This window comes from Lacerta agilis, chromosome 1 (genome assembly GCF_009819535.1).
Source record: "Lacerta agilis isolate rLacAgi1 chromosome 1, rLacAgi1.pri, whole genome shotgun sequence".
Lineage (NCBI taxonomy): Eukaryota > Metazoa > Chordata > Lepidosauria > Squamata > Lacertidae > Lacerta > Lacerta agilis.
Window position 1 is genome coordinate 121286463 of NC_046312.1, and position 25089 is coordinate 121311551.

General features: G+C 43.5%; 1 protein-coding gene across 1 annotated transcript in view; it reads left to right on the top strand.

The window, feature by feature from the left end:
• STAT1 (signal transducer and activator of transcription 1) overlaps positions 1 to 25089 on the top strand; it is a 40571-nt gene that overhangs the window by 1966 nt on the left and 13516 nt on the right. Inside the window, exons 2-18 of the mRNA XM_033169051.1 lie at positions 1621 to 1749; positions 3437 to 3581; positions 4377 to 4475; positions 5779 to 5868; positions 6724 to 6802; positions 8365 to 8456; positions 10613 to 10764; positions 13004 to 13162; positions 13319 to 13411; positions 14584 to 14643; positions 16136 to 16165; positions 16261 to 16351; positions 18674 to 18712; positions 19779 to 19862; positions 20464 to 20562; positions 22454 to 22589; positions 24370 to 24419. Of these exons, the coding sequence (XP_033024942.1) occupies positions 1622 to 1749; positions 3437 to 3581; positions 4377 to 4475; positions 5779 to 5868; positions 6724 to 6802; positions 8365 to 8456; positions 10613 to 10764; positions 13004 to 13162; positions 13319 to 13411; positions 14584 to 14643; positions 16136 to 16165; positions 16261 to 16351; positions 18674 to 18712; positions 19779 to 19862; positions 20464 to 20562; positions 22454 to 22589; positions 24370 to 24419 (1626 nt within the window). The 5' untranslated portion in view covers position 1621. The remainder of the gene's footprint in view (positions 1 to 1620; positions 1750 to 3436; positions 3582 to 4376; positions 4476 to 5778; positions 5869 to 6723; positions 6803 to 8364; positions 8457 to 10612; positions 10765 to 13003; positions 13163 to 13318; positions 13412 to 14583; positions 14644 to 16135; positions 16166 to 16260; positions 16352 to 18673; positions 18713 to 19778; positions 19863 to 20463; positions 20563 to 22453; positions 22590 to 24369; positions 24420 to 25089) is intronic.

A 25089-nucleotide genomic window follows, 5' to 3' on the forward strand; every position in this document is an offset into this window, starting at 1 on the left:
GGCAAGGTGATGTCTTTGATTTTTAAGATGCTGTCTAGGTTTGTTGGGGTTTTTATTTTTTAAGGATAAAAAGGCGTGTTCTTTGTAACTTTGCAAATTATACCCTTTAACTGCATGAAAGATACTCCCAGATGTCATTTTTAAAATTTACCTTCTAGTTGTCAAATGACTGAAGATTTGGACAGATTTTTCTTGGGGTCAAAAGAAAACAATTTAAAACAGTTGTTGAGACGTTTCATTCTGAATCTGCTAGACAGAGTCGGACCCTCCCCAACATAAATCCTGGCTACGCCCATGGCAGAATTAAAGCAAAACAAGAGGAAATTGGTTATTAAGGCGCTAAAGATTGGGTTATTTCTCCCGACTTGTGTCTTGGTCCAGATTGTGGTCTGTCTGGGGCCAATTCAGAAATGCACCAAGCATCATCCCGTTCAAATTAAGCATTATTTTGTCCTGATTTGAGTGGGGAACAGTTAAAAGCATCCCTGTTAAATCTTGCCCATTGAACCCAGTGGTGTGCGATACTGCTTAACTCTTTTCTCCTGTTGCTGAATTAATGTAAGTCTCAAGAGAGGGGAGATTTCTGAACTTTTTGCAGGACCTGTCCAGATGCCAAACCGTTTGGGGATTGTTCTGTAGTGTTACATCTGCAGATACATTCTTTGTGTACCTACATGTCCACCTAGCCATATAACAGAAGAATGCTATATATGTCTACTCAAAAGTAAGCCCTGTTGCATTCAGTGCGGCTTAACTCCTAGGTAAGTGGGTATAGGATTACAGCCCAAGTCCTTCTCGTTTCCATTTTCCACCCTTCCTCACAATTCCTCCAATAGCCTTTTCACTCCCTGTTGCAAAGGCAGAAAAATTGTGCTGTTCATATAGCTTAATAATAATAATAATAATTCATACCCCAGCCACTCTGGGCGGCTTACAGCACATATAAAACATTGAATATTAAACATTATAAAATCCAGTGTTGCTTGGCACAGAATTAAAGTTTGCTTTTTAGTACAGCTGGGCCTAACCCTTTGGGCTGGACTCAGTCTAACTCCCCTCTCTCATTTGTTTGTTTGATGGAACCCCTTATATGGGATTTCTTTATAAATTTTCCCTCGGGTCTTTTTGCTGGCCCATGTAGGACCAGCATGGATAGTTGGCCCCGGTGAATATTTGATGTTTCCCCCCCTTATGGCTTTGATCTATAGGCTACCACTAAAACGAGGCTGCATTTTAAACTGTATTTTAACTTATATTTTAATCAACTGTTTTTGGTTTGTTTGTTTGTTTTTAATGTTTTTACTGTACAGTATTTATATTTAGTGTTAGCCGCCCTGAGCCTGGTCTTGGCTGGGCAGGGCGGGGTATAAATAAAAAATTATTATTATTATTATTATTATTATTATTATTTATTTATTTATTTATTTATTTTCTGATGGAGCAGCCTTGTGAATAGGCACACACAAGTTACTGGTTTGCAGGTCTCTCTTCCTAAGCGTACGGTAGCCTGCAGTTCCATTCTGATCTCAGAGAAGAGGAAGCTAAAATCTCCGCTGAGGTGTGTGATGGAGAACGTTATGGTAAGCATTCTTAAAAACGGTTTTCCTTTTAATTCTGCAGGATGAGTCAGTGGTATAAACTGCAGCAGTTGGATTCAAAATTCCTGGAGCAGGTACACCAGCTCTACGATGACAGTTTCCCCATGGAGATACGACAGTATCTAGCGCAGTGGCTGGAAGCCCATGACTGGTGAGAGGCCAACTTGTGTTTGAGATGTCAAATGATAAGATTGTGATCCAAACTGTGCATGGCCTAATTTGCTCCTGTCGAAAACAATTGGGCTTTAAAAAGTGCTGAAGATGATGTTTGCATAGGAACTAAGTTTTGGTAAAGCAAGTAAACAACGTGTTGTATTGTAAGCCCTTGTTTGGCAACCAGTTTAATGTTTGAGATGTAAGGAAGTTGAGCCAACGATACCCTAAGTCTAGTCAACAAAGAAACATATATGATTGAGGATGTTGCTTGCATGACATCGTGGTACCTGGCAGTGTTTGGAATTAACCAGGCAACAGTATTTGACCACTTGTGACCAACTGAAGATGCCAGGGCACCAGGATGGCGCCTGACATCTCCACCATCTAGGGATCATTGGATCGGGACTAATACCCCAGCCTGGAGAATTCTATCAGTTACATTTTATCTGCTCAATCGGAATGAATTTCTGGAACCAAATTGGTTTTTTTGTGCAGCCTGAGCAGGAGCAGACACCGTTAAGAAAGAGGTTGGAATAGGCCCATACAGTGGTACCTTGTTTCTCAAATGTAATCCATTCTGGAAGTCCGTTCCAAAACCAAAGGCACGCATTCCCATAATGCAAAAATGGATTAGTGGATTAATCCATTGTAGACTTTTTTTAAAAAACAAAAAACCCTAAAACAGCAATTTAACCTGAATTTTGCTATCTAACGAGACCATTGATCTATAAAATGAAAGCAATAAGCAATGTACTGCAGTCACACAATCAATCATTAGCTGAACTGGGTTCCACACACCAACTAAAGTTTGTTCTTGGTATGAACTTTGGTGTGCATGCACACTTCTTCAGATACGAAAAGCACACGAAAGCTCATGCCAAGAACAAACTTGGTTGCTCTCTAAGGTGCAACTGGAATGAATTTTTTTATTCTTCATTTTGTTTTGACTATGGCAGACCAACACGGCTACCTACCTGTAACTGGGTTCCACACAGTTAGAAAAACAAAAACGCAAAATAAGTAGCAAAAACAAGCAGACTTAAGCATTAACACTCAAAACGGAAGCGCGACACTCAAAATGGAGCATGTTCGGCTTCCGATAAAAGTTTGCAAACCGGAACACTTCTGGGTTTGCAGTGTTCGGGTTCCAAGTTGTTTGAGTACCAAGGCATTTGAGAACCAAGGTTACCACTCTATGTGGACTGTCCCTGGATCAAGTGACTTTTCTCCTTTAAGTTCTCAAACTTCTTATCCTAGCTCAAGGTTGTCATCTGAACAAGCCAGATGTTCAACCAAGAATCAATCACAGTCCGTCCATCATTTGAAAAGCAAGACTTTAGAGCTGTCTTGCCCCAAAATGGCAACTAGACATTCCATTTTGGCGACTACAACCTTGGTTTAAGGAGCCATTTGGCGCGTAGCTTATATATATATTGAGTTTCTAACACTGGTACCTGGTGCTGCTCCAACCCAAAACATAATGGTGGCACACCTGTCTGCTTTATTTGTACCTATCGGATGCTAGTTGCTGTGCAGTATCAGTAATTGAGATTGCTGCTGCAAATCATAAACCAAAATAGGCTGTTGGAAGGGCAGAGGGAAACGCCCAGAGCCTTGCAAGAAGGTTTGTGGAAGGGTAAAGAGGGTGAAAGGTGAACATTTTCCATTGCTTCATCTCCTAGGGACCATGCTGCTAGCGATGTTGCGCAGGCAACTCTGCTGTTCCATAACCTGCTGTCTCAGCTTGATGACCAATACAGCCGCTTCACACAGGAAAACAACTTTTTGCTTCAGCACAACATTAGGAAGAGCAAACGTAACCTACAGGTAATGCGCCTGTGAATGAAAAGTATCTCTGTAAAAAAAAAGTATGTAAAATTCTTCACATGGTTTACATACGCTCTTCATGTGAAGATCTCTCCAGGATCCTTCCGTTCAGAAGGGCCTTGATAGTATCCCCAAATAAATGCTGGAAGTTTCCCTAGTGATGTACCAGTGAAACAAATGAGAACAGTCTTAAGAATACCGCTAAACCAATTTATTTATCCAATCAATCCATCTTCACAGATCCATCTTTGAATGAATGCATGCAATTACTTCACAGCCTATAGCTTTGTGTATTGCGGTCCTGAAAATTTTAGGACTGTATGTCTTCAAATCAAGGGCAATGTTGGCGGATCCCCCCTCCAACACTTGCTGGTCCACAATCTTAGATCTTGTGTGTTGAGCTGGTCCCCCAAATTTGGGTGCTGGATAACAGCTGCAGGAAATTGCTAGTGAAGTTTCCGCATGTTGAAGGATGTTTTGATACTTGTCATCTGTCTGCAGAAATGCAAAATACTGAGACGACCATAAATAACTTCAGATTTTTCCTGGGACTGTGGTTTGCCCATGTGCACGAATAGGCTCTGCTTCTGCCTTTTGGCAGCTTACCTGTTGTGAGGTTGAGCATTGAGCATCTTTTTTTATTTATGAGTCTGATGGGACGTCGAAACCTGAGGATGCCCTGGTCACTGTTGTTTAGATCCTCCTCCTGTTATTATTATTTTATACACAAATGTAACGAAAAGAGAGAGAAGCTGGGCCAGCTCCCATTAACCTGTTCTTTATGGTGTATTCTAGAACACTTTTGAGGAAGACCCCATGTTCATGGCCATGATGATCTCCAAGTGTCTGCACGAAGAACAGAAAATCCTCCAGTTGGCTGAGACAGTAGATAAGGTAACAATTTTCTACCTTGCTTTTTTGTCTCTGGGCAAACAGCATCATGTCGTTGACGATTTGAGGAGGGAGGTTATTACCCCTCTATTATTGTCCATGCCGGGTTGCTCAACCATTGCTACTGTGTCCTTCCTTTTAGCAGATCAAAATGATCAGGTGACAGCAAAAACGACAAGGTTTTTAGTGGGGGCAATTGGAATAAGATCCATTATTTGATTATTGATGTAAACCCCCCTCCCCCAAATTGTGTTTCCTATAGTTAAGTTTTTACCTCTATTTTCAGTATGTTTTTATTTTATTTTCTTGCTATGGCTAGTGGCTGATGCAAATAAAGATTCTTCTGTTCTGGGAGCAAGACTGTGAGATTTACGTTTGACAACACATGGGTGGGACTGCACTGTTCGGTGTTGATTTGAAAGATTTCTCCCAAGTGAGCAGCTGCTCAAATTCAAACTTTATTTATTTGCATAGCCGACTGGCCATAGCATCTAAAAGACAAACACCAACAAAAATACAACAAATATGGCTACCAATAAAACCTTATAACCTATTAAAACTCAAGGTAATAGCTCCTTGGACCTTAACATAAATAGTAAAATGATAATAATAATGATAATAATAAAATCCTATGCTGGGAATCCGGATGTCTACACTGTTGTCGTTCAGATAGCAGCTCTCAATCTCATTGCTCTCTCGACAAATCTGGCAACCTTCTCTGTTATCGAGCTGTTCTGGTCGGCTAGAAGTGAGAACAATTTGGCTTCACAAGAGCGGCCCGGGATGGCAGATAGGAGTGGCGTGATGGTCTCATCTCTCAGGTCTTTATATAGGGGGCAGGACAAGAGTACGTGCGACACAGTCTCTACATAGCCGGATCCACAGGGGCATAGCCGGATCTCGATTGGAATTTTTTGGTATCTACCTTCAAGAACAGCTGAGGGTAACATATTTAGTCTGGCCAGTGTAAAGGCCCGCCTAAATTTTGGGATGGTTAGGTTGGACAAGTATGGTGCCCGAGATTCGAAGTTGGAGGGGGGCAGATAAGCGTACCAAGCACTAAATTTCTTGATAGAGGCCAGATTATTCTGCAGTTCAATATCCTTCAGCTGCTCAGTTTGCCCGTCTCTTGTAGAGAAGAAATTGTGTTGGGGATTTAGTTTCTTGCGGGTGGAGAAACTGCAGACCTTCAGATGGTATCTATCTCCCATCAGTCCCAGCCAGCCTGGGCATTGTTCAGGGGTGATGGGCGTTGTAGTCCTTCGTTCCTCCTGCATGTCACCGTGCATTCTTGTTTCCGTTCCAGATGCAGGTGGGGACTGTGCAGAACGCAGTAGTGCTGGGCAGAGTGAAGGAACTGGATGCGAAAGTCAAAAGCGTGAAGGATAGTGTCACTGTAAGTATTTGATAGTCCAGGAGTTCTTAAGCTGAAACTTGTTGGCAAAAACCACTTGAAGGCATGCTGAGAGGTGCAAGAGCAAAACATGGGACTTGTCTTTCCTTACTGCATTTGGACAGTGGTTTATTCATCTTGGGCAGGGGTCAGCAAACTTTTTCAGCAGGGGACCGGTCCACTGTCCTTCAGACCGTGTTGGGGGCCGGACTATATTTTTTTTGGGGGGGGGGATGAATGAATTCCTATGCCCCACAAATAACCCAGAGATGCATTTTAAATAAAAGCACACGTTCTATTCATGTAAAAAAACATGCTGATTCCCGGACCGTCCGCGGGAATCTACTCAGGGAATCTACCCGTGATCTACTCAGAGTTAAAAAAAAAGTGGCAGTGATCTACCCCCTTTTTTGGGATTCAGGTCAAAGTGGTTGAGTTTTTTCAAGGAGGAGGTAAAATGTTGAGCTTTTTTTTAGGGGAGCCACAGTTGTTCAGCTTCTTTGGAGGGAGCCAATGATCTACCAGTGATCTACCGCAGACGTCCAGTGATGTACCGGTAGATCACGATCTACCTATTGGACATGCCTGGTATAGTGGTTCAGGTGTTGGACTAGGAATGGGGAGGCTTGGGTTCAAATCTCTACTCAGGCACAAAACTCACTGGGTGATCCTGGGCCAGTCTGTCTCTGTTTCTCTTAGCCTAACCTTTACCCCTCAGATTTTTTTGCGGAGATAAAAGGGGGTGGGAGGGATAACCTGAGCTCCCGGGAGGAAGGGTGGGTGGGGAAACTTAGGAATCCTTTGCCGTTTCCCAGTGCATAAGCTTGAATGCCGAAAACGAGGTCATTTCTTTTCCAGGGAATCGAACAGATCATCAAAAATCTGGAGGATGCGCAAGACGAATACGACTTCAAATTCAAAACCTTGCAGGTCAGAGGTGAGCAGTTCAGCTTCGCAGGGGTTCAGATCCATAACCGTTCTAGTAAAATGCTTGTACTGCTTTGTCGGGAGTTGCAATTTGAAGGTGAGGCCGGCTTTTCATGTGAAGCTTATTATAGAAAAGGTAAAGGGACGCGGGTGGCGCTGTGGTCGAAACCACGGAGCCTCTTGGGCTTGCTGGTCGGAAGGTCGGTGGCTTGAATCCCCGTGACGGGGTGAGCTCCCGTTGCTCGGTCCCAGCTCCTGCCAACCTAGCAGTTTCAAAGCACGCCAGTGTGAGTAGATAAATAGGTACTGTTGCGACGGGAAGGTAAATGGCGTTTCTGTGCGCTCGGGTTTCCATCACGGTGTTCTGTTGCGCCAGAAGCTGGCCACATGACCAAGCTGTCTGTGGACAAACTCCGGCTCTGTCGGCCTGAAAGCGAGATGAGCGCTGCAACCTCATAGTCGCCTTTGTCCTTTTCTCAGTCTTATTTCCTTAAAGAATTTAATAAAAAAAACAACAACCTTGGGACCATACATTTATTTACTCTTTAGAGGCAGGCAAGTGTTTCCTGAGGGACAGAATGCAGGACTCAATATTATGAAGACGGCCTGAGGCCTTAACAGAAAGGGAAGATTATGGGAGAGGAGCTCTTAACCCTTTCTGTATGTGCTACTTTCCCTTCCTAAAAATGCTGGCCTCCGCCATTTAATATTTTTTTATCCCAACGGATCTCTGAAACTGGACGTAAACTGGGGGGGGGGCGCTGAGGTGGGTGAGAGAGAGAGCACACCATACTTGGCTAAGTGCCTCTAGCAAATTACCTCAGCAATTGAAGGTTTGGGGAGGGCTTGTGCAAAACATCTGGCTGCCTGAAGCGGGACGGCAAATGGCGTCTCCTCCGTGGGTCCCAGGATGTGGCTGGCTAAGTTTGTTTTGGCACCTGAGACAGAAAATCCCACAAACACCTCTGCCAGGGAATAACAACACAGGAGTGAATTAAAAAACTTAAATTTGTCTCCCTCTCATTACACTCTAAATCGGCTGCCTATGACCAGCTTGTGAGTTTGGGAACATTGGTTTCTTGCGATAAGAATGCAAGTCCGCACTGAACGGTTTACTCTTCTGTTGAACGACACAATATATACTGTGGGGCCTTGAGGATGGGATTAATACCAGTTTCGCTAAGAATCGTTAACAGGGAAGTCGGTCTTAAAATCTTCGTCTATTAATGTGCAGGAATAGGTTCCTGGTTTTCAGAGCACTTCTGCTTTTCAAGGGGGGGGGGAAAGAACTCCTCTTCTAAATACATTCCATCTGCTGAGCTATGTGGTTTATATTTTTCATTTTAAAAGTTCCACAAACTGAAGAGTTACAGGTACCGGTAGGTAGCCATGTTGGTCTGCCATAGTCAAAACAAAATAAAAAATTAACAATTCCTTCCAGTAGCACCTTAAGAGACCAACTAAGTTTGTTCTTGGTATGAGCTTTTGTGTGCAATGCATGCACACTACTGAAGAGTGTTCTTTAAACGTAATGCCGTAACACAGGAATTCTTCTTTGGTCTGTTTTTGCAGAAAACGAGCCCTGTGGCATGACCCAGGAAGACTTCCTAAAGGAAAAAATGCAGCTTCACACAATGTATTTGCAGCTGGACCTCATGAGACAGGTGATTCTTTGGTGAACTTGTGGAGAAGCATCGTATACTTGTCTAAATTGCTGGTATATACTAAAGAACCCCACAAACCCTCTAGACACAATCAAAAGACAATGGGAGGACGACATAAGATACGAAATCAACCCCACCCAATGGACCAGAATGTGGTCCAAACCCCCCTTCAAATTCATATCAACAAAAAGAAGGGAACTCCCCCTAAAACTAACCTACAGGTGGTATCTAACACCAAGAAAATTAGCACAAATACGCCCAGGAACCTCACCAAGATGCTGGAGAGGATGCACCTCCACGGGCACATACTTCCATATGTGGTGGGAGTGCCCCAAAATCCAAACATTCTGGACAACAACCATACGAGAAATATGCAAAATAACCAAACAAGTGCTAGAAATCACCCCAGAACTAGCTCTACTAAACATCTTCCAAGACAATAATGCCCACTTACAACACAAGGAACTCATAATCCATCTACTCTCAGCAACCAGAAACATCATAAATTGCTGGTATGCAACTCCCTCCCCTCTCCCTTGGCTTAGCACAGGTGGGGAACTCGCTGGCAGACAGGCGTTTCCTTAAGAAACATCTTGACCACTTGTGCTTCATCTCTGCTTGCAGAGTACAGGGAAACTTTGATTTTTATTCAAGGCCCAGGGGTAGCCAACACACAGGACCTTCCAGATGTTGTTGAACATCAGCCCCAGCCAACATAGCCCAGTGGTCAGGAAATCGAAAGTCTATCACATTGGCTGCACCAGGCTATGCTTTCAGTAGAGGGAGAAGCTCAACAAGCTGACAGTGGTACCTTGTTTCCAAAACTTAATCCGTTCCAAAACCAAAGCGTTCCAAAACCAAGGCGCGCTTTCCCATAGAAAGTAATGCAAAACGGATTAATCCATTCCAGACTTTTAAGAACAACCCCTAAACAGCAATCTACCATGAATTTTACTATCTAACGAGACCATTGATCCATAAAACGAAAGCAATAATCAATGTACTGTTCTATAAAATAAATAAGACAGTATTGTAGAGGATAAAAATTAATTTTTTTTTCCTTACCTGCATTGTTTCAAGGGGGGGGGGGCTTTTATCCATTTCCGTAGTCTCACAATCAGTCAGTAGCTGAACTGGGTTCTGCACAGTCACAAAAGCAAATTAAGAAATAAATAGCAAAAACAAAAGCGCCAAACTTAATCTGTTCCGGAAGTCCGTTTGACTTCGAAATGTTCGAAAACCAAAGCGCAGCTTCTGATTGGTGCAGACGCCCCGGAAACAATAGCAGACAGCCGCATTGGACATTCGGCTTCCGAAAAGCATTTGGAAACCGGAACACTTACTTCCGGGTTATTGGCGTTTGGGAACCGAGGTACCACTGTAGTTGGTTCCCTGCACGAACTGAGCATGTGTCCTATCGCACTTCCCAAAGCCTATTACTGCCAACGTTTCAGGGTGTGGAGGCATATTTGGAAATGTGAGCAGCTTTCATGGTCATTGCAAAATACCCATTTTACAGAAGGAAAAACTGGCGAGCCTCAGGAGCGCACCCTGAAGGCTAAAAGATAGAGACCTCAAAGGAGAACCTCCCTGTCCCCAAACATACAACCCCCCTCAACCGATCAAGATGTGAGGATGAAGGGGCCAGTTTGCATATTTAATAAATAATAAATGCTATTGATGTGAGTGTTGGAAAAACACCCTGGGGGTGCCTGTAAGCCCCCGAATCTCTGAGCGTCTTCCGGTACGCGCAGCTCTGGAAAAGGCATCTCCCTTCTCTTCCAGTGCGCTTCTAGCGACATATACCAGCTGGTATGTGCACACTAATCTTCTGGCATAGCACAGCAGGAAGAGTGAGACATCGTAGAGCTAATCTACTATTTATTTACACACTACAAACAGACAAACGCATAATGGCGTCCGTTCTCTCCAGCTCCGAGAGAACAAACGGGAAGAAATAAAAGTGAAAGTACAGTATAGTAGTATCCGCAGCGGAAGAGATCAGACTGTCTACCCGTCCCAGACTCGTCCCAGACAGGCATGTGATTTACAACAGTCTGAACTGCAGCATCGGAGGAGTGGAATTGCTAACATCGAGATGATTTTTAGAGGTCTAAATGCTCTTACTCTTTCCTGAATGGCTCTCTTGTCTCCAGGATGTGCTACAGAGAATAACCCTTGCGCTGCATGTGTCCGAACACACCCAGAACGCCTTGATTCGAGAGGAGCTGGTGGAATGGAAGCAGCGGCAGCAAATGGCTTGCATCGGAGGGCCGCCCAACGCGTGCTTGGACCAGCTTCAGAACTGGTAGGCCTCTCCGAAGCAAGGCCTTTTGGGGGAGGAGGAGTCTGAAAAGAACCGAGCCCTGCAAAACTAGCTTGAGAATTGTGCGTAGAGACTGCTTTTCCAAAGCTGCTTAGGGAAGCGGGGAGTGTGCGACGAACCTCCACCTCAGACTCTCCCCTTGTTACTAAGTTATGTTTTTAATCAGGTGTTCTGGGTCAAATTAACATGCACCCCACCTGTCCCTTTGAGGTCCGTCTGTTATTGTCTTTCCCTTTGTTTAATAAACTGGGAATTTCTTAGTAACGGGGTTTTTCCTGTCCAGCGGCTGTGGCCGGTTATTTCCACTGCTCTGGGCTTTAGGGTTTGACCTCTCCTTTGCCTATAGTTCGGGGCCTCTCTTTGTTATATCCCCTCACTATACCAGTTGACTAAGCCCTCTTAGCAACTCTGTGGCAATCCCAGGTTTTCCGCCCATTAGCCCCTCCTGAGGGAATTCTAAGACACAAACTATCGCCTTTCAGATTAGTTTTGCCCTTTACCTGAATTCCCCTCCTCAAGAGCTTATATAACCTGCTGGACTAAAAGAACGACGACTTGGCTCAAAAACAAGAGATCTTTATTTAGTACAGAGCATAGCGGTTTCAGTATAGGTTCGTAAGCTTGGTTTGTTAACAGTGTATATTCTTCGTTTCATCATCAACATAAACACATCTTTAACGTTCCTAACCTAACCTAAACCTAACCTCGCCCCACACCCTCCTTCTTCAGTCACCACTCTCCAACCCTCTCACACACACTCCACTCCCTCTCTAACGGCTGCTCCCTCCTTTTAAATAGCGGAATGTCCCGCCTCCTAAGGGTGTCTGCCACTCTAACTCGGGATTCCATTAATCTTTAAAACTCCATGGGTCTCTAAACAGCTCCTAACTATGACCTGATTCATCACAGAGTGTAAATGGGAGCCTTTGCACGGCCTTGAAGCACCCTTGTGGAACCTAAGCAGGTCTGAGTCTGGACAGTGCCTGGGTAGGAGACCACTTATTTTATTTTATTGAATTTATATACCGCCCTATACCCGGAGGTCTCAGGGCAGAAAAGATCACAATATATAAAATCCAAATAAGAACAATAAGCCAATAACACGCCCCCAAAAAAGAGCCACATTTTAAAAGGGTATAGGATGTCCATCAGGTCAAACAAAGCCTGGTTAAAAAGGAAGGTTTTTGCCTGGCGCCTAAAGGTGTACAGTCGTACCTTGTTTTGCGACCGGGATCTGTTCCGGAGCCCTGGACGCTAGATAAAAAGGACGCACGGGCGTGGAGCGGTTTGCACTTCTGCGTGAGTGGCAAACCCAGAGGTAACCCGTTCCGGTACTTCCGGGTTTGCCGTGGACGTTCGACGAAATGGATGCTCGACGAGGCGGACTCAAAACGAGGTACCACTGTATAATGAAGGGGCCAGGTGAACTTCCCTGGGGAGAGCATTCCGCAGACGAGGGAGCCACCACAGAGAAGGCCCCGTTCTCGTGTTGCCACCCTCCATACCTCGAGGAGGAGGCACACAAAGGAAGGCTTCAGAAGATGATCTCGGGGTCCAGGGTAGGTTCATATGGAAAGAGGCGGTCTTGGAGGCATTGCGGTCCTGAGTTCCACATTTGGAACTGCACAGTGGAAAGAGCAGGTTAATACAGTCAACATTTCCTGCAGATTCTCCTCTGTGCTTGGCAACACCCTGTGGTCCAAACACTGGATTCTCTCACTGCTCCACACTGTGGGAGGCATTAACTAAGGAAGACAAGAGCAATGTCTTTTCTCTCTTAAGGCCAGTTTCCCCCCTCCTGCCTTCTCAGTGTTCAGAAGCAGGATGCTTGTTGGATCTGCCCTGTCAAGCACCCTGACAGGAAGACAAAACAGGTTCCTGAGCTGCCTCGGAGGTTGGCTTCCCCCCCCCCCCTGTGTCCATTGGCTTTGCAGGCCTTGAAGGAATACATTTTTCTCTCCGTCCACCCCATACTCCCAAGTCTCTGAAGCTGCAAGTTGACGTAGGAGTGGTTTGATCTGGGGCCTGCTGTGCTTCTAAGCTTTGCAGAATGAAAAGCTGTTATGGTTGGGCATATGCAAGCGCTGCTGTTCCTTTCCTTTCCTAGACGAAAGAAATTTGTTCCCCACTGGTCAAGTAGAGCGTGTTCAAACCTTAACTCTGCTGTGTTCCAGCTGCATTGCTTAGCACTGCTAAAACATATAACGCTTGTAAATGGTAGGTTTACTACAGTAGCAGAGAGTCTTCAGCAAATACGCCAGCAGCTTAAAAAGCTGGAGGAGTTGGAGCAGAAGTTTACCTACGACACAGACCCCATCCCACAGCAGAAAACAGGGCTATACGAACGGACATTAAGCCTCTACAAGCAACTCATTCAGAGGTAGGTTTGGGGAGTTTTGGGTTTTTGGGGTCCGTTAAAAATGAACCAAAATATTAAAATAGATTATATTTTTAATGTCGCTCTTTTGTGCCCTTTGCCATAATTCATTCTCTTGTCGAGACAAATTAGAATGCCATTTCTTTATTCCTTGTCCAGTTCCTTCGTGGTAGAAAGACAGCCTTGCATGCCGACACACTCTCAGAGACCGTTGGTCGTGAAGACTGGAGTGCAATTTACAGTAAAACTCAGGTAATTTCCCCACCTCCCTTCAATGATCCAGATTATTGCCCGTTTAGGTTAAAAACATCCAACCAGCAACACGTTTCAAGGCGGCCATTCCACATCAGTTGTAATGTTACAACTCCAAACCGGGGAGAAAATGGTACCATGTCTTGTCCAAACTACGGAGGGAAATTGTGCCCAAACAAAAGGGCGGTAATTGGGAAAGGGTCACGTTTTCTGTTTGTGGACCAGTTGCAAACTTACAGCTAAGGCAACATATCTGGCGGTACTAATCTCTCACTACCTCTAGTACAGGGGTCAGTAAACTTTTTCAGCAGGGGGCCGGCCCACTGTCCCTCAGACCTGGCAGGGGGGGGGGGCTGGACTAGTGTTTTGAAAATAAAAATGAACAAATTTCTATGCCCCACAAATAACCCAGAGATGCGTTTTAAATCAAAGGACACATTCTACTCATGTAAAAATACGCTGATTCCTGGACTGTCCATGGGCTGGATTTAGAAGGCGATTTGGCCAGATCCGGGCCCCGGGCCTTAGTTTGCCTACCCATGCCCTAGTAGTATCTCTATCCAATGAAGTAGTATCTCTATCCAGAGCACTTCATGTCGTGTAGTGGTTGATTGAGCTGAACGACATGCGGCTGTTCCACCTATTAACTGGCTTCTGGCAAGTGTGTGCATGACAAAACTAGATGGGGGCTGCTTCTCCAACCTGTCATCATCATCATTTTTAATTTGAATACCATCTTTCCACAACTTTTTAATCTTCAGTATATGAATCGGCTCCCCTGTTGCTATGTTTGGAAAGGAAGCTATCTCCGTTATCTTGTTACAGGTGGGTAGCCGTGTTGGTCTGCCATAGTCAAAACAAAATAAAATAAAAAATTCTTTCCAGTAGCACCTTAGAGACCAACTAAGTTTGTTCTTGGTATGAGTTTTCGTGTGCACGCACACTTCTTCAGATACTGAAGAAGAATATCTGAAGAAGTGTGCATGCACACGAAAGCTCATACCAAGAACAAACTTTAGTTGTTCTCTAAGGTGCTACTGGAAAGAATTTTTTATTTTATTTTGTTTCGTTATCTTGAGAACTTGAAGGGGAAATGCAAGGCTCATCGTGAAGTTAAAAGATGGCAGTAATTTCTTCATTAACAACGCTCATGATATGTCTTGTGCTTCCAGATTACTGGTGAAACTACAGGAACTGAATTACAAGTTGAAGGTGCAAGTTGTGTTTGATAAGTAAGTGACGCCTTGCATATTTCACTCAAAACTGAAGCATCAGTTATTGTTTACCTTTGCCCTCTTTCTCTGCCCCTTTATCTGTAGCCACCTTTATTCCAACCGGAAGGAAGCTTCTCTGAAAGTTTTCCACTTTCTAAGAAACATCATGAAGGGTGATTGAAAATAGACAGTCTACTAGTAGCCGTAGGGTTGAGATTGCATCCGCACAATCCATTTAAAGCAGTGTTTTTCAACCTTTTTTGGGCAAAGGCACACTTGTTTCATGAAAAAAATCACGAGGCACACCACCATTAGAAAATGTTAAAAAATTTAACTCTGTGCCTATATTTACTATATATAAAGTAATTTTTCAATTTTTCCCACGGCACACCAGGCAACATCTCGCGGCACACTAGTGTGCCGCGGAACAGTGGTTGAAAAACACTGATTTAAAGCATACCCTGATTTCACCTGGGACAGTAGATCCCTGTTATCCTTCCCCAGCTTTCACACTTTTCCTATTTCTGTTTAGGACTCAAAAGTTAAAAATTCTGGTATGGTTTTCTGCTGACGGGTCTTGCTCATCTTTGAAATAGCAGGTCCTGCGGTTTATAACGTTTCCACGCTGGAGAAGTTTACTGCTGCTTAAAACACCCACTTGCTCACCAAAAGACCTGAGACGTTTCTATTGAGTATGGTTGATAAAGAAATACCAAATAAAATAAGAGAAGTCTTCTTATATGCATTGGCAGCGGCTCGAATAGTAGTGGCAAAAGCATGGAAAGACAAGGATGTGCCAAAAATCTTAGATTGGCAATGTAAAATACAAGAATTCGCTGAAATGGCTTTGCTTACAAATAATATAAGAGGAAATTCAAAGCAAAAATTCATTGGAAAATGGGGTGTCTACAAGAGATATGTATTAAGACACAACAAAAGCTTTGTCTCCATGCCAGCTTTTGAGGAATAAAGGTAACGGGAATAAGTAGGTGAATAGAAAGTGAAGGTATAACTTTACCTAGAATGTACTGGACAGTAGGTACAAGATATTCTATTGTGTTGTAAACGTTCAAGTTAACATAAGTTGATGCAAAGGGAGTTGACAGGAAGTCAGTGTGGAGGAAGTAGAGGTAAGGTGGGGGGGAAGAACAAATAGAAATATTATCAATATTATTATTATTATTATCATCAACATTATTTTCCTTTTGTTATTTTTTATTTACTTATTTATTGTAATGATTGTATTATATGCAAAATACAAAACACAAACAACCAAATACGTTTGTATGTAATCACATTTTTGTTTCTGAAAAAGATTTGATTAATGGTTGGAAGTTTGTAATTTTATCGTGTAATCTTGTTTTGTTAATTAAAACCATGCAATAAAAATAAATAAATACCGGTAAATAAAACACCCACTTGAAAAAACTACAGTAAAATGGATAAATTTGCTGCATACGTTGTCAGCTCTGTATAATGGATCTCCCCTCACTTTTTTATTTCTTTGCAGAGACGTCAACGAGAAAGTTGCCGTTAAAGGGTACGTTGACTTCTTGTGTACGCTACTGCTTGTTCTTTTTACACAGTGAACTGATTAGTCTAAAAAAAAACTTCTTAAATCTGTTTCCACTGAAGATTTAGAAAATTTAACATCTTGGGGACGAATTCCAAAGTGATGAACATGGAAGAGTCGAATGGAAGCCTGTCAGCAGAATTTAGACATCTGGTGAGGCATATATTTTTGGCATTCAGATTCTCAAAATATCTTTATAATGTTCTGTCGTCATCTCCCCCCCCCCCCCAAAAAACAACCCACATTCTGTGCTACTGATGTTTGTGTATTGAAAGGGTATATATTCCATACAGGCCACAACCTTCAAGTCTGTCACTGTTTTGTATTCTCTTCTGCTTTTATGTAACACACACACACACACACACACACACACACAAACATGTATTTGTGTGTATGCATGCACAATGGCATAAAACACACACAAATACCCCTATTCCTTTTTGGCACGATTGCTTTGGTAAGAAGTCTTGTTCTTTCCCTCTGCCAGAGCTTTTTGTTTTTTCTTTCCTTTTAATTGTATTTTTCCATTTATAAGACTAGGGTTTTGTTTTGTTTTTAACCAAAAAAGTAGGTTTAAAATTGGGGCTCGTCTTGTACGTCTGAGGGGTGTTTTCTTAAATCAGAACCCCCCAAAATAGGGGGCATCTTATACATAGGGGCGTCTTATACGGAAAAATACGGTAATTTTGAAGTACTTACCTGCTTTGTTTTTTTAAAAAATGTGGTTGGTTTTTTTTACATGTGCATCAATTCAGTTATACTCTATATTAATGTTGGTACATTTCTTATACAGTGGTACCTCCGGTTTCGAACAGGATCCGTTCCAGAGGTCCAGCCGTATCCCGAACTTTTCGCTACCGGAGGTGCCACTTCTGCGCATGCGTGCGCGGCAAAACACTTCCGGGTTTGCCAGTAACATAACCCGAAGTTTATGTTACCCGAGGGTAACGTAACCCAAGGTTCCACTGTATAGCACAAACTAAGGTTTCTTTACAGACCCATAACTAGGGCTGGGCAATATCTGGTTTTCCATGTCATGATATGTCGACCAGCTAAACATCGCATTACAGTGGCACCTCGGGTTACACATGCTTCAGGTTACATACGCTTCAGGTTACAGACTCCGCTAACCCAGAAATAACGCTTCAGGTTAAGAAGTTTACCTCAGGATAAGAACAGAAATTGTGCTCTGGAGGCGCAGCGGCACCGGGAGGCCCCATTAGCTAAAGTGGTGCTTCAAGTTAAGAACAGTTTCAGGTTAAGAACGGACCTCCGGAACGAATTAAGTACGTAACCAGAGGTACCGCTGTGTATCAATATATCATGATGTCTGAAATAAGGACGGAGCTATTGGCTGGCTTCACAGTTTTCCCTGCATCGTGCTGGATTGTTGAAAATTGCTTTATGTGATATAAGTTGTTGGAAGTTATGTTTTTATTATGGCTTTTTTATAGGATCAGATTGTTATTAGGCATCTATTTTGTTGTTTCTTCAGCTTGTAAGCAGCCTTGTGTATTTGTTGTTGTCGTTCAGTCGTGTCCGACTCTTCGTGACCCCATGGACCAGAGCACGCCAGGCACCCCTCTCTTTCACTGCTTCACGCAGTTTGGCCAAACTCATGCCAGTCACTTCGAGAACACTGTCCAACCATCTCATCCTCTGTCATCCCCTTCTCCTTGTGCCCTCCATCTTTCACAACATCAGGGTCTTTTCCAGGGAGTCTTCCCTTCTCATGAGGTGGCCAAAGTACTGGAGCCTCAACTTCAGGATCTGTCCTTCCAGTGAGCACTCAGGGCTGATTTCTTTAAGAATGGATAGGTTTGATCTTCTTGCAGTCCATGGGACTCTCAAGAGTCTCCTCCAGCACCATAATTCAAAAGCATCCGTTCTTCGGCAAGCAGCCTTCTTTATGGTCCAGCTCTCACTTCCGTACATTACTACTGGGAAAACCATAGCTTTAACTATACAGACCTTGTGTATAGTAATATGTAAAGGCAATAAACAAATTAAAAGTGAAATGAAAGTATTGGGGGCGTGGGGAGACATAATATCACAAATTTCTCTTTCAATGAAGGGAAAAGATTTAAAACAAAATCCTTCCTGATTCTTGTGAAATATAATTGCACAATATTGCCACCTGTGAGTCTGACGTTGACAAGTTTCATCCAAAGCTTCCTTCGGGAGAATCTGGTAAAGGGGTAGTCAAACTGGTGCCCTTCCAGATGTTTATTGAATGGCAAGTCCCATCACCCTGATCATTGGCCGCACTGGCCAGGGCTGATGGGAGTTGGAATACAAAACATCTAAAGGGTGGTGAAGTTTGTGTTAAGAGTGTTGCTCACCCCTGGCTAGTCAAAATGTGCACCATGGTTTGGCACCTGACACGTTGGTCTTTGAAATGTGTCTTTGATTGGTTAATATACTGAAAAAGGAACATAAATGTCACTCACTTTGAGACATTCCTTCATTCTGCAGCAATTAAAGGAGCAAAAGAATCCTGGAAGAACCAACGAGGTAAGAGGAATATACACCTATGCCGTTCATTTTGCTTGCTTGGTTTCCTTTTAATTTGATAGCGGATTTTTAATAAGCAATGGTAATAGACTAGACAAAGGGATGAAGGTGGTGCCGTAGTCTAAACCACTGAGCCTCTTGGGCTTGCCAATCAGAAGGTCAGCGGTTTGAATCCCTGCGATCGAATGAGCTTCCCGTTGCTCTGTCCCATGTCCTGCCAACCTAGCAGTTCGAAAGCACGCCAGTGCAAGTAGATAAATAGGTACCACTGCAGCAGGAAGGTAAAGAGCGTTTCCATGTGCTCTGGCTTGCATCACAGTGTTCCGTTGCACCAGAAGTGGTTTAGTCATGCTGGCCACATGACCAGGAAAGCTGTCTGTGGACAAACGCCAGCTCTCTTGGCCTGAAAGCGAGATGAGCGCCTCAACCCCATCGTCGCCTTGGACTAGCCTTAACCATCCTGGGGTCCTGAAGAAGTGTGCATGCACACGAAAGCTCATACCAAGAACAAACTCAGTTGGTCTCTAAGGTGCTACTGGAAAGAATTTCCTATTTTGTTTCCATCCTGGGGTCCCTTACCTTTTTTCTTATTTTACCACACCATGATCCCTCATAGATTTATTAGGATACTCTTACTTTAACCTTAGCCTGTAAATGTTAAACCTGATATTGGTTAGAGTGATAATATAATTATGTAACTGAAAAAAGTACCAAGGTCTCCCATTTTAATCTTTCATATAGAAGAGCAGGATTTTTAGCCCAGCAAACCAGAAACTTTATTTTCCCCATCCCACTGGAACAGCTTTTGACAGGTGGGTGGGGCCACCTTCCTGTTAGGCACCTGATGCAATAATGATGTCAGGTGATTGACAAGTGGTTGTCCCACCTAAAAGTCAAAGCAGGCCAATGGCATATGGGGGGGAGGGGGGAAGATATATTGTCCAATGAAGATTGCACAGGAAGTTCAGTCCTATGTTCTGAAGCAAATATGGATCAGGGGGATTGTGTAGCGCGACAGATTCCTGTAATTGTTATTTTTTTAAATCTGCCTTTTTCCTATATAAAGGGGCCTCTCATTGTAACAGAAGAACTCCATTCTCTCTCTTTTGAGACAACGCTGGAACAGTGGGGCCTCATAATTGATCTAGAGGTAAGTGGTGTTAACTGCTCAGGACATAAGGCTATGTATGTAGCAAGAGTGGAGTGAATTTAGGGGAAAGTCTTGTCCCATTCCAGCCACGAGCCAAACTGTGAACACAGCCTTGCACTTCCTTGTTTGTTAGATTGGCCCACCCATGCCTCGCGTGCCAAACTGGGAACAGTTTGCTTTTGTGATAAAAGCAAACTGAAGTTTGGCTCGCTCTGCAGTTTGTTTTGTTTTTAAATTAACCAAAGAGCTTTGAGCATAGAAAAGTGAATCTTCCAACCTGGGCTATACAGGCAATGACTGATTTAGTTGCGTCCGAGCACGTGCGCATGGCGTCAAACCAGGAAGCGTCAGAGATGTCATGAAAAGGGACTTGCGCATGGTCCACCGATGCGCTTGGGGACTGGAATGCAACACCCCACGCAAAACGAGGATTGCCTGTCATATCTTTATGTGACGAAATATCCAGCCATGTTTTGCTAATTGTAATGAAGTGACGCTGCTGCCCAAAGGAATTTGGGTACTGTGTCTCCCCTTAATTTCTTGTCCTTTGACCATCTTGGAAGCGTTCACTCAATTTTTCCCTGTCACCTTCGCTTCCCAGACCACCTCCCTTCCTATTGTTGTGATCTCCAACGTCAGTCAGCTGCCAAGCGGATGGGCTTCCATCTTGTGGTACAACATGCTGACAAATGAGCCCAAGGTGAGTCTCCTGGCATCCTTTTTTAAGTGCAGGAGTAGGGTGGGTGAGTGGAGATTGAAACAGTTGAAAGAATACTCTTTATTAAAGCAACCCACCATTATTTTGTTCATCGGTTTACAGTCGTACCTTGGTTTTCGAACTGCTTAGTTCTCAAACGTTTTGGCTCCCGAACGCCGCAAACCCGGAAGTGAGTGTTCCGGTTTGCGAACTGTTTTTGGAAGCCAGACGTCGGACGCGGCTTCCGATTAGCTGCAGGAAACTCCTGCAGCCGATCGGAAGCTGCGCTTTGGTTTTCGAACGCTTTGGAAGTCAAACGGAAGGTACGACACTTATTAAATTTACATCCTGCTTCTCCAAGAAGCCTAGGGTAGCAAATGCATCAATAATTTTAAAAAAATTGTAAATGAAAGCAATCACTCTCTCAGAACTAAATAGCATTGTAACTTACCAAAGTCAACAATAATACATTACATAAAAGGAAAATGATTGTGGCAGAGGAGGGGGGAGGAAGCAAGCTCTGGTTTTGAAGGTTCTGTTTATGAAGGATGATAATCCAGCATTGGTCATATCTGTGCACAGACCCATTGACCATAAGTTCAACATAAGACCCATTGAACATGGACACAAGTTATTTCAGTGAGTTTATCTTCAGTATGGCCCATGTTGGATATCATTTCTTCAAACAACCATTTGGAATGAAAACTGTTTAGCTAGAAAGAGGAGCTAAAAGCGCATTAGCTTTTCAGCTTGTAGTTTTGCAATATTAAATAGCTCATGTAAATCGGTACCTTTTAAAAAAGTAATTGGAAAGCTCCATTCAGTGATGAAGTTTTCTTTAATTACATACGCTGAAGCCCCAGTTGGACACTTGATTTTTTTTTGGAATTGCTTTTATGACCATTGCATAAACATTAGCATTGTTTGAACTCTTTTTATACATGGCATTTTGGGGAGATTGAACAAAAGCAGCATTTTTCTCTTGATTTAAATTGTACAAGGGCAACGCGTTCTCTGCGTAAGAAGAAATCACTTGCTTTGCTGATGTTGATCATATTTCACTTTAAAAAACACACCACCAGCTGCTTCCCCTATAAAATTAAAAATGGGCATGGGAACATGCAAATGGATTGTAGAGTTGTCAACAAAAGAAAAAGGAAGAATCTGGACAAAATGCAGACACACAGTCACAGGGGAAGCTTAAGTAATATAGTTAAATCCACAGCCATTTTTTTAAAATAACATTTTTGAAAACAAGCAACAAGTCGTAATTACAAAATTGCAGGAAGTTTTATTGGTTCCCCCCGCCTCCCCCCAGGTAAAATAAACAATTATTGTTAGTGTTTCCATGTAGGTTGTCTGGAAGTCCAAATACCATTTTAAGGTATAAGTTTTTTTGTGAGGAGGTTGGAGCTCCCTGACAGGGATATAAAAATTCCCTAGCCTTATGAGAGCCAATATGGTGCAGTACTTAGTATTTCAAAATAAGGGGTGGATCTAGACACAGGTTAAAAACACTATAAGTAAGTCAGAAATTAAATCGTTGCAATGAAATAAAGAAAATGCCTATGTAAAAATCCATATAAATTATTTTGCTCTCTGGCACCATCTGGTGTTAGATGTTTATAACACGCTCAAAACGTATTAATGTGACGAAATGTAGCTGAGTCCTAGGACCAAGGAGACTGGTTAAAATCTCCACTATACCAATGGCTGACAAGTCGTCATGTCTCAAGTTTCTCCTTCCAAGCAAGGTTATGAGAACGAAATGGAAGAAATTTCTATGACACTTGGGCTCCTTTGGAAGAAAAGTGGGATGATATTATTCCTGTAAATAAAAGGAAAGTCAGTAAATAGTGGCTCAGTTTCCAAATCCTTTCCTGTCCCTCTCTAGAATTTGTCCTTCTTTCTGAACGCCCCGTGTGCAAGATGGTCGCAGCTTTCCGAAGTGTTGAGTTGGCAGTTTTCTTCCGTCACAAAGCGGGGGCTCAATGCAGAGCAACTGAGCATGATAGGAGAAAAGTTAATTCGTAAGTGGCGTTTAAAATTATTGTTTGCACTGTCAACCTCTAAAAATAATAATGCGTCTACCTTCCCACCATGTTTAATTAGAGGTTATGTAATTTATTTTCGCTGTATATTTTATATCCCTCTTTTATGGCACACAAGGCATAATGGTTTCATTTCTTATTGGTTAGGAGGGAGGAGGGAGAGAAAAAAATAAAGCAGGAGACACTGTTACCTGCAAATTATCTGCAAATTAACTGTAAAGTATCGGTTCAGCTGAGCTACCCCCTGGTGCCGCTGTGGGTTAAACCACAGAGCCTAGGGCAGACGTCTCCAAACCAAGGCCTGCGGGGCAGATGCGGCCCTTGCAAGCCAATTTTGTGGCCCCCGACCACGGCCGCTCTTAACAGCGTGGCGCGGTGCGGTTGCCCATCTCCAGGTTGGCGCCACACCGAAAATAGCTTGTGTGCATGCGCAAGCATCATTTCCAGCGCACTTTCGGGTCTGTGGAGGCCCGTGCACACGAGCTATTTCCAGCACCGCGCCAACCAGGAAGTGCGCCGGAAATGACGCATGCGCACAAGCTATTTCCAGCGCCACGCTGCACCAGAAACAGCGAGTGCGCATGCTCCTCTGGCCCGCCGTGCAATCGTACCGCTCCGGCAGGAAGCGTTTCTGTGAGCTGCTCTGGTTCGCTAGAAGCGGCTTAGTCATGCTGGCCACATGACCCGGAAGCTGTACGCCGGCTCCCTCGGCCAGTGACGCGAGATGAGCGCTGCAACCCCAGTCGACCGCGACTGGACCTAATGCTCAGGGGTCCCTTTACCTTTACCTTATCGGTTCAGGTAAAGGGACCTAGGAAGCTGTCAAGCCCCCACCTTTTTGCTCACCCATATATTCTCTCATTGAAACACTTACCACAATGTTATTTCGATACTGTTATGGTGAATTCGATACTGTTATGGAGAAGAGAAGGTTAAGGGGTGATATGATAGCCATGTTCAAATATATCAAAGGATGTCATATAGAGGAGGGTGAAAGGTTGTTTTCTGCTGCCCCAGAGAAGCGGACACGGGGCAATGGATTCAAACTACAAGAAAGAAGATTCCACCTAAACATTAGGAAGAACTTCCTGACAGTAAGAGCTGTCCGACAGTGGAATTTGCTGCCAAGGAGTGTGGTGGAGTCTCCTTCTTTGGAGGTCTTTAAGCGGAGGCTTGACAGCCATCTGTCAGGAATGCTTTGATGGTGTTTCCTGCTTGGCAGGGGGTTGGACTGGATGGCCCTTGTGGTCTCTTCCAACTCTATGATTCTATGATTCTATAATTATCTCACAGCCCCTACTGTGGACCACCTGGCTGAAGCTTGCATGAACCCCAGTTATGTAGCTCCTGCCCTAAAGAAATTGTGAGCTATTCACTCTTAGAATCTGTTTGAAATTGGAAGTATTTCTGGGCTTGAAGCATCACATTTGTCAAAAGCGAGAAGAAAGCAAAATCTGCTGACTTGATCAGAATATAATTGGGGAGGGTAGCAGCATCCTCTGATTTCTCAGTTACTATGAAATTCCAAAGCCCTTAGCACGGCAGCACAGATGGGAAAATGGCATTTCCCAATCAGCAGGGTTTTTTCTTTTCTTTTCTGAGAGTCCTTCCTCTCCCTTTGTCCTTGGGATTTAAATTCAGCCCTTTGTGTTCTTGGACGGTAAAGATTCTATCTCCAGTGTTACATGTGATGCAGATATATGAGCCTAACGTAATTAGTATCTGAAGAGTAACACGGCGATAACTTTTTTCCCTTTAGCGAACGGATGCACTGCGGACAGCACTATTAGTTGGGTGAGGTTCTGTAAGGTAGGATATTTCCTTTCCCCCCTTTTTTCCTTTAGGACCCTCGTACCTAAGGGACCGCCTCTCCTGGTATGTCCCATGTACGACCTTAAGGTCCTCAAATAATAATCTTTTGGAGGTCCTGAGCAACAAAGACGCTAGGTTGGCCTCAACTAGGGCCAGGGACTTCTCAGTATTGGCCCCGACTTGGTGGAACAGTCTTATCACAAGAGACCAGGGCCCTGCGGGATTTGGCATCTTTCCGCAGGGCCTGCAAGACGGAGCTGTTCCACCTGGCCTTTGAGTTGGTTTCTGTTTGATATTTATGCTTCCTTCTTTTATTGGTGGGTTATTTGAAAATGAGACTGCAGTTTTAATATTGAATTTTTAAATTTGTATTTTAATCTGTTATTTTAAATTGATTGTGTTATGTTTTTGCTGGAATTTTAATTAGTGTTAGCCGCCCTGAGCCCGGTTTTTGGCAGGGAAGGGCGGGGTATACCGTATTTTTCGCTCCATAGGACGCTCCGGACCATAGGGCGCACCTCATTTTTAGAGGAGGAAACAAGGAAAAAATATTTTTCTGGTTTTCCTCCTCTAAAAGTCCTGTTTTGTTTTGTTTTTTGTTTTGTTTTTGAGGATCAGCTAAAAGTTTTGCAGCTTTTTTTGCAAAGGGAAAAGCCCTGGGGTTTGG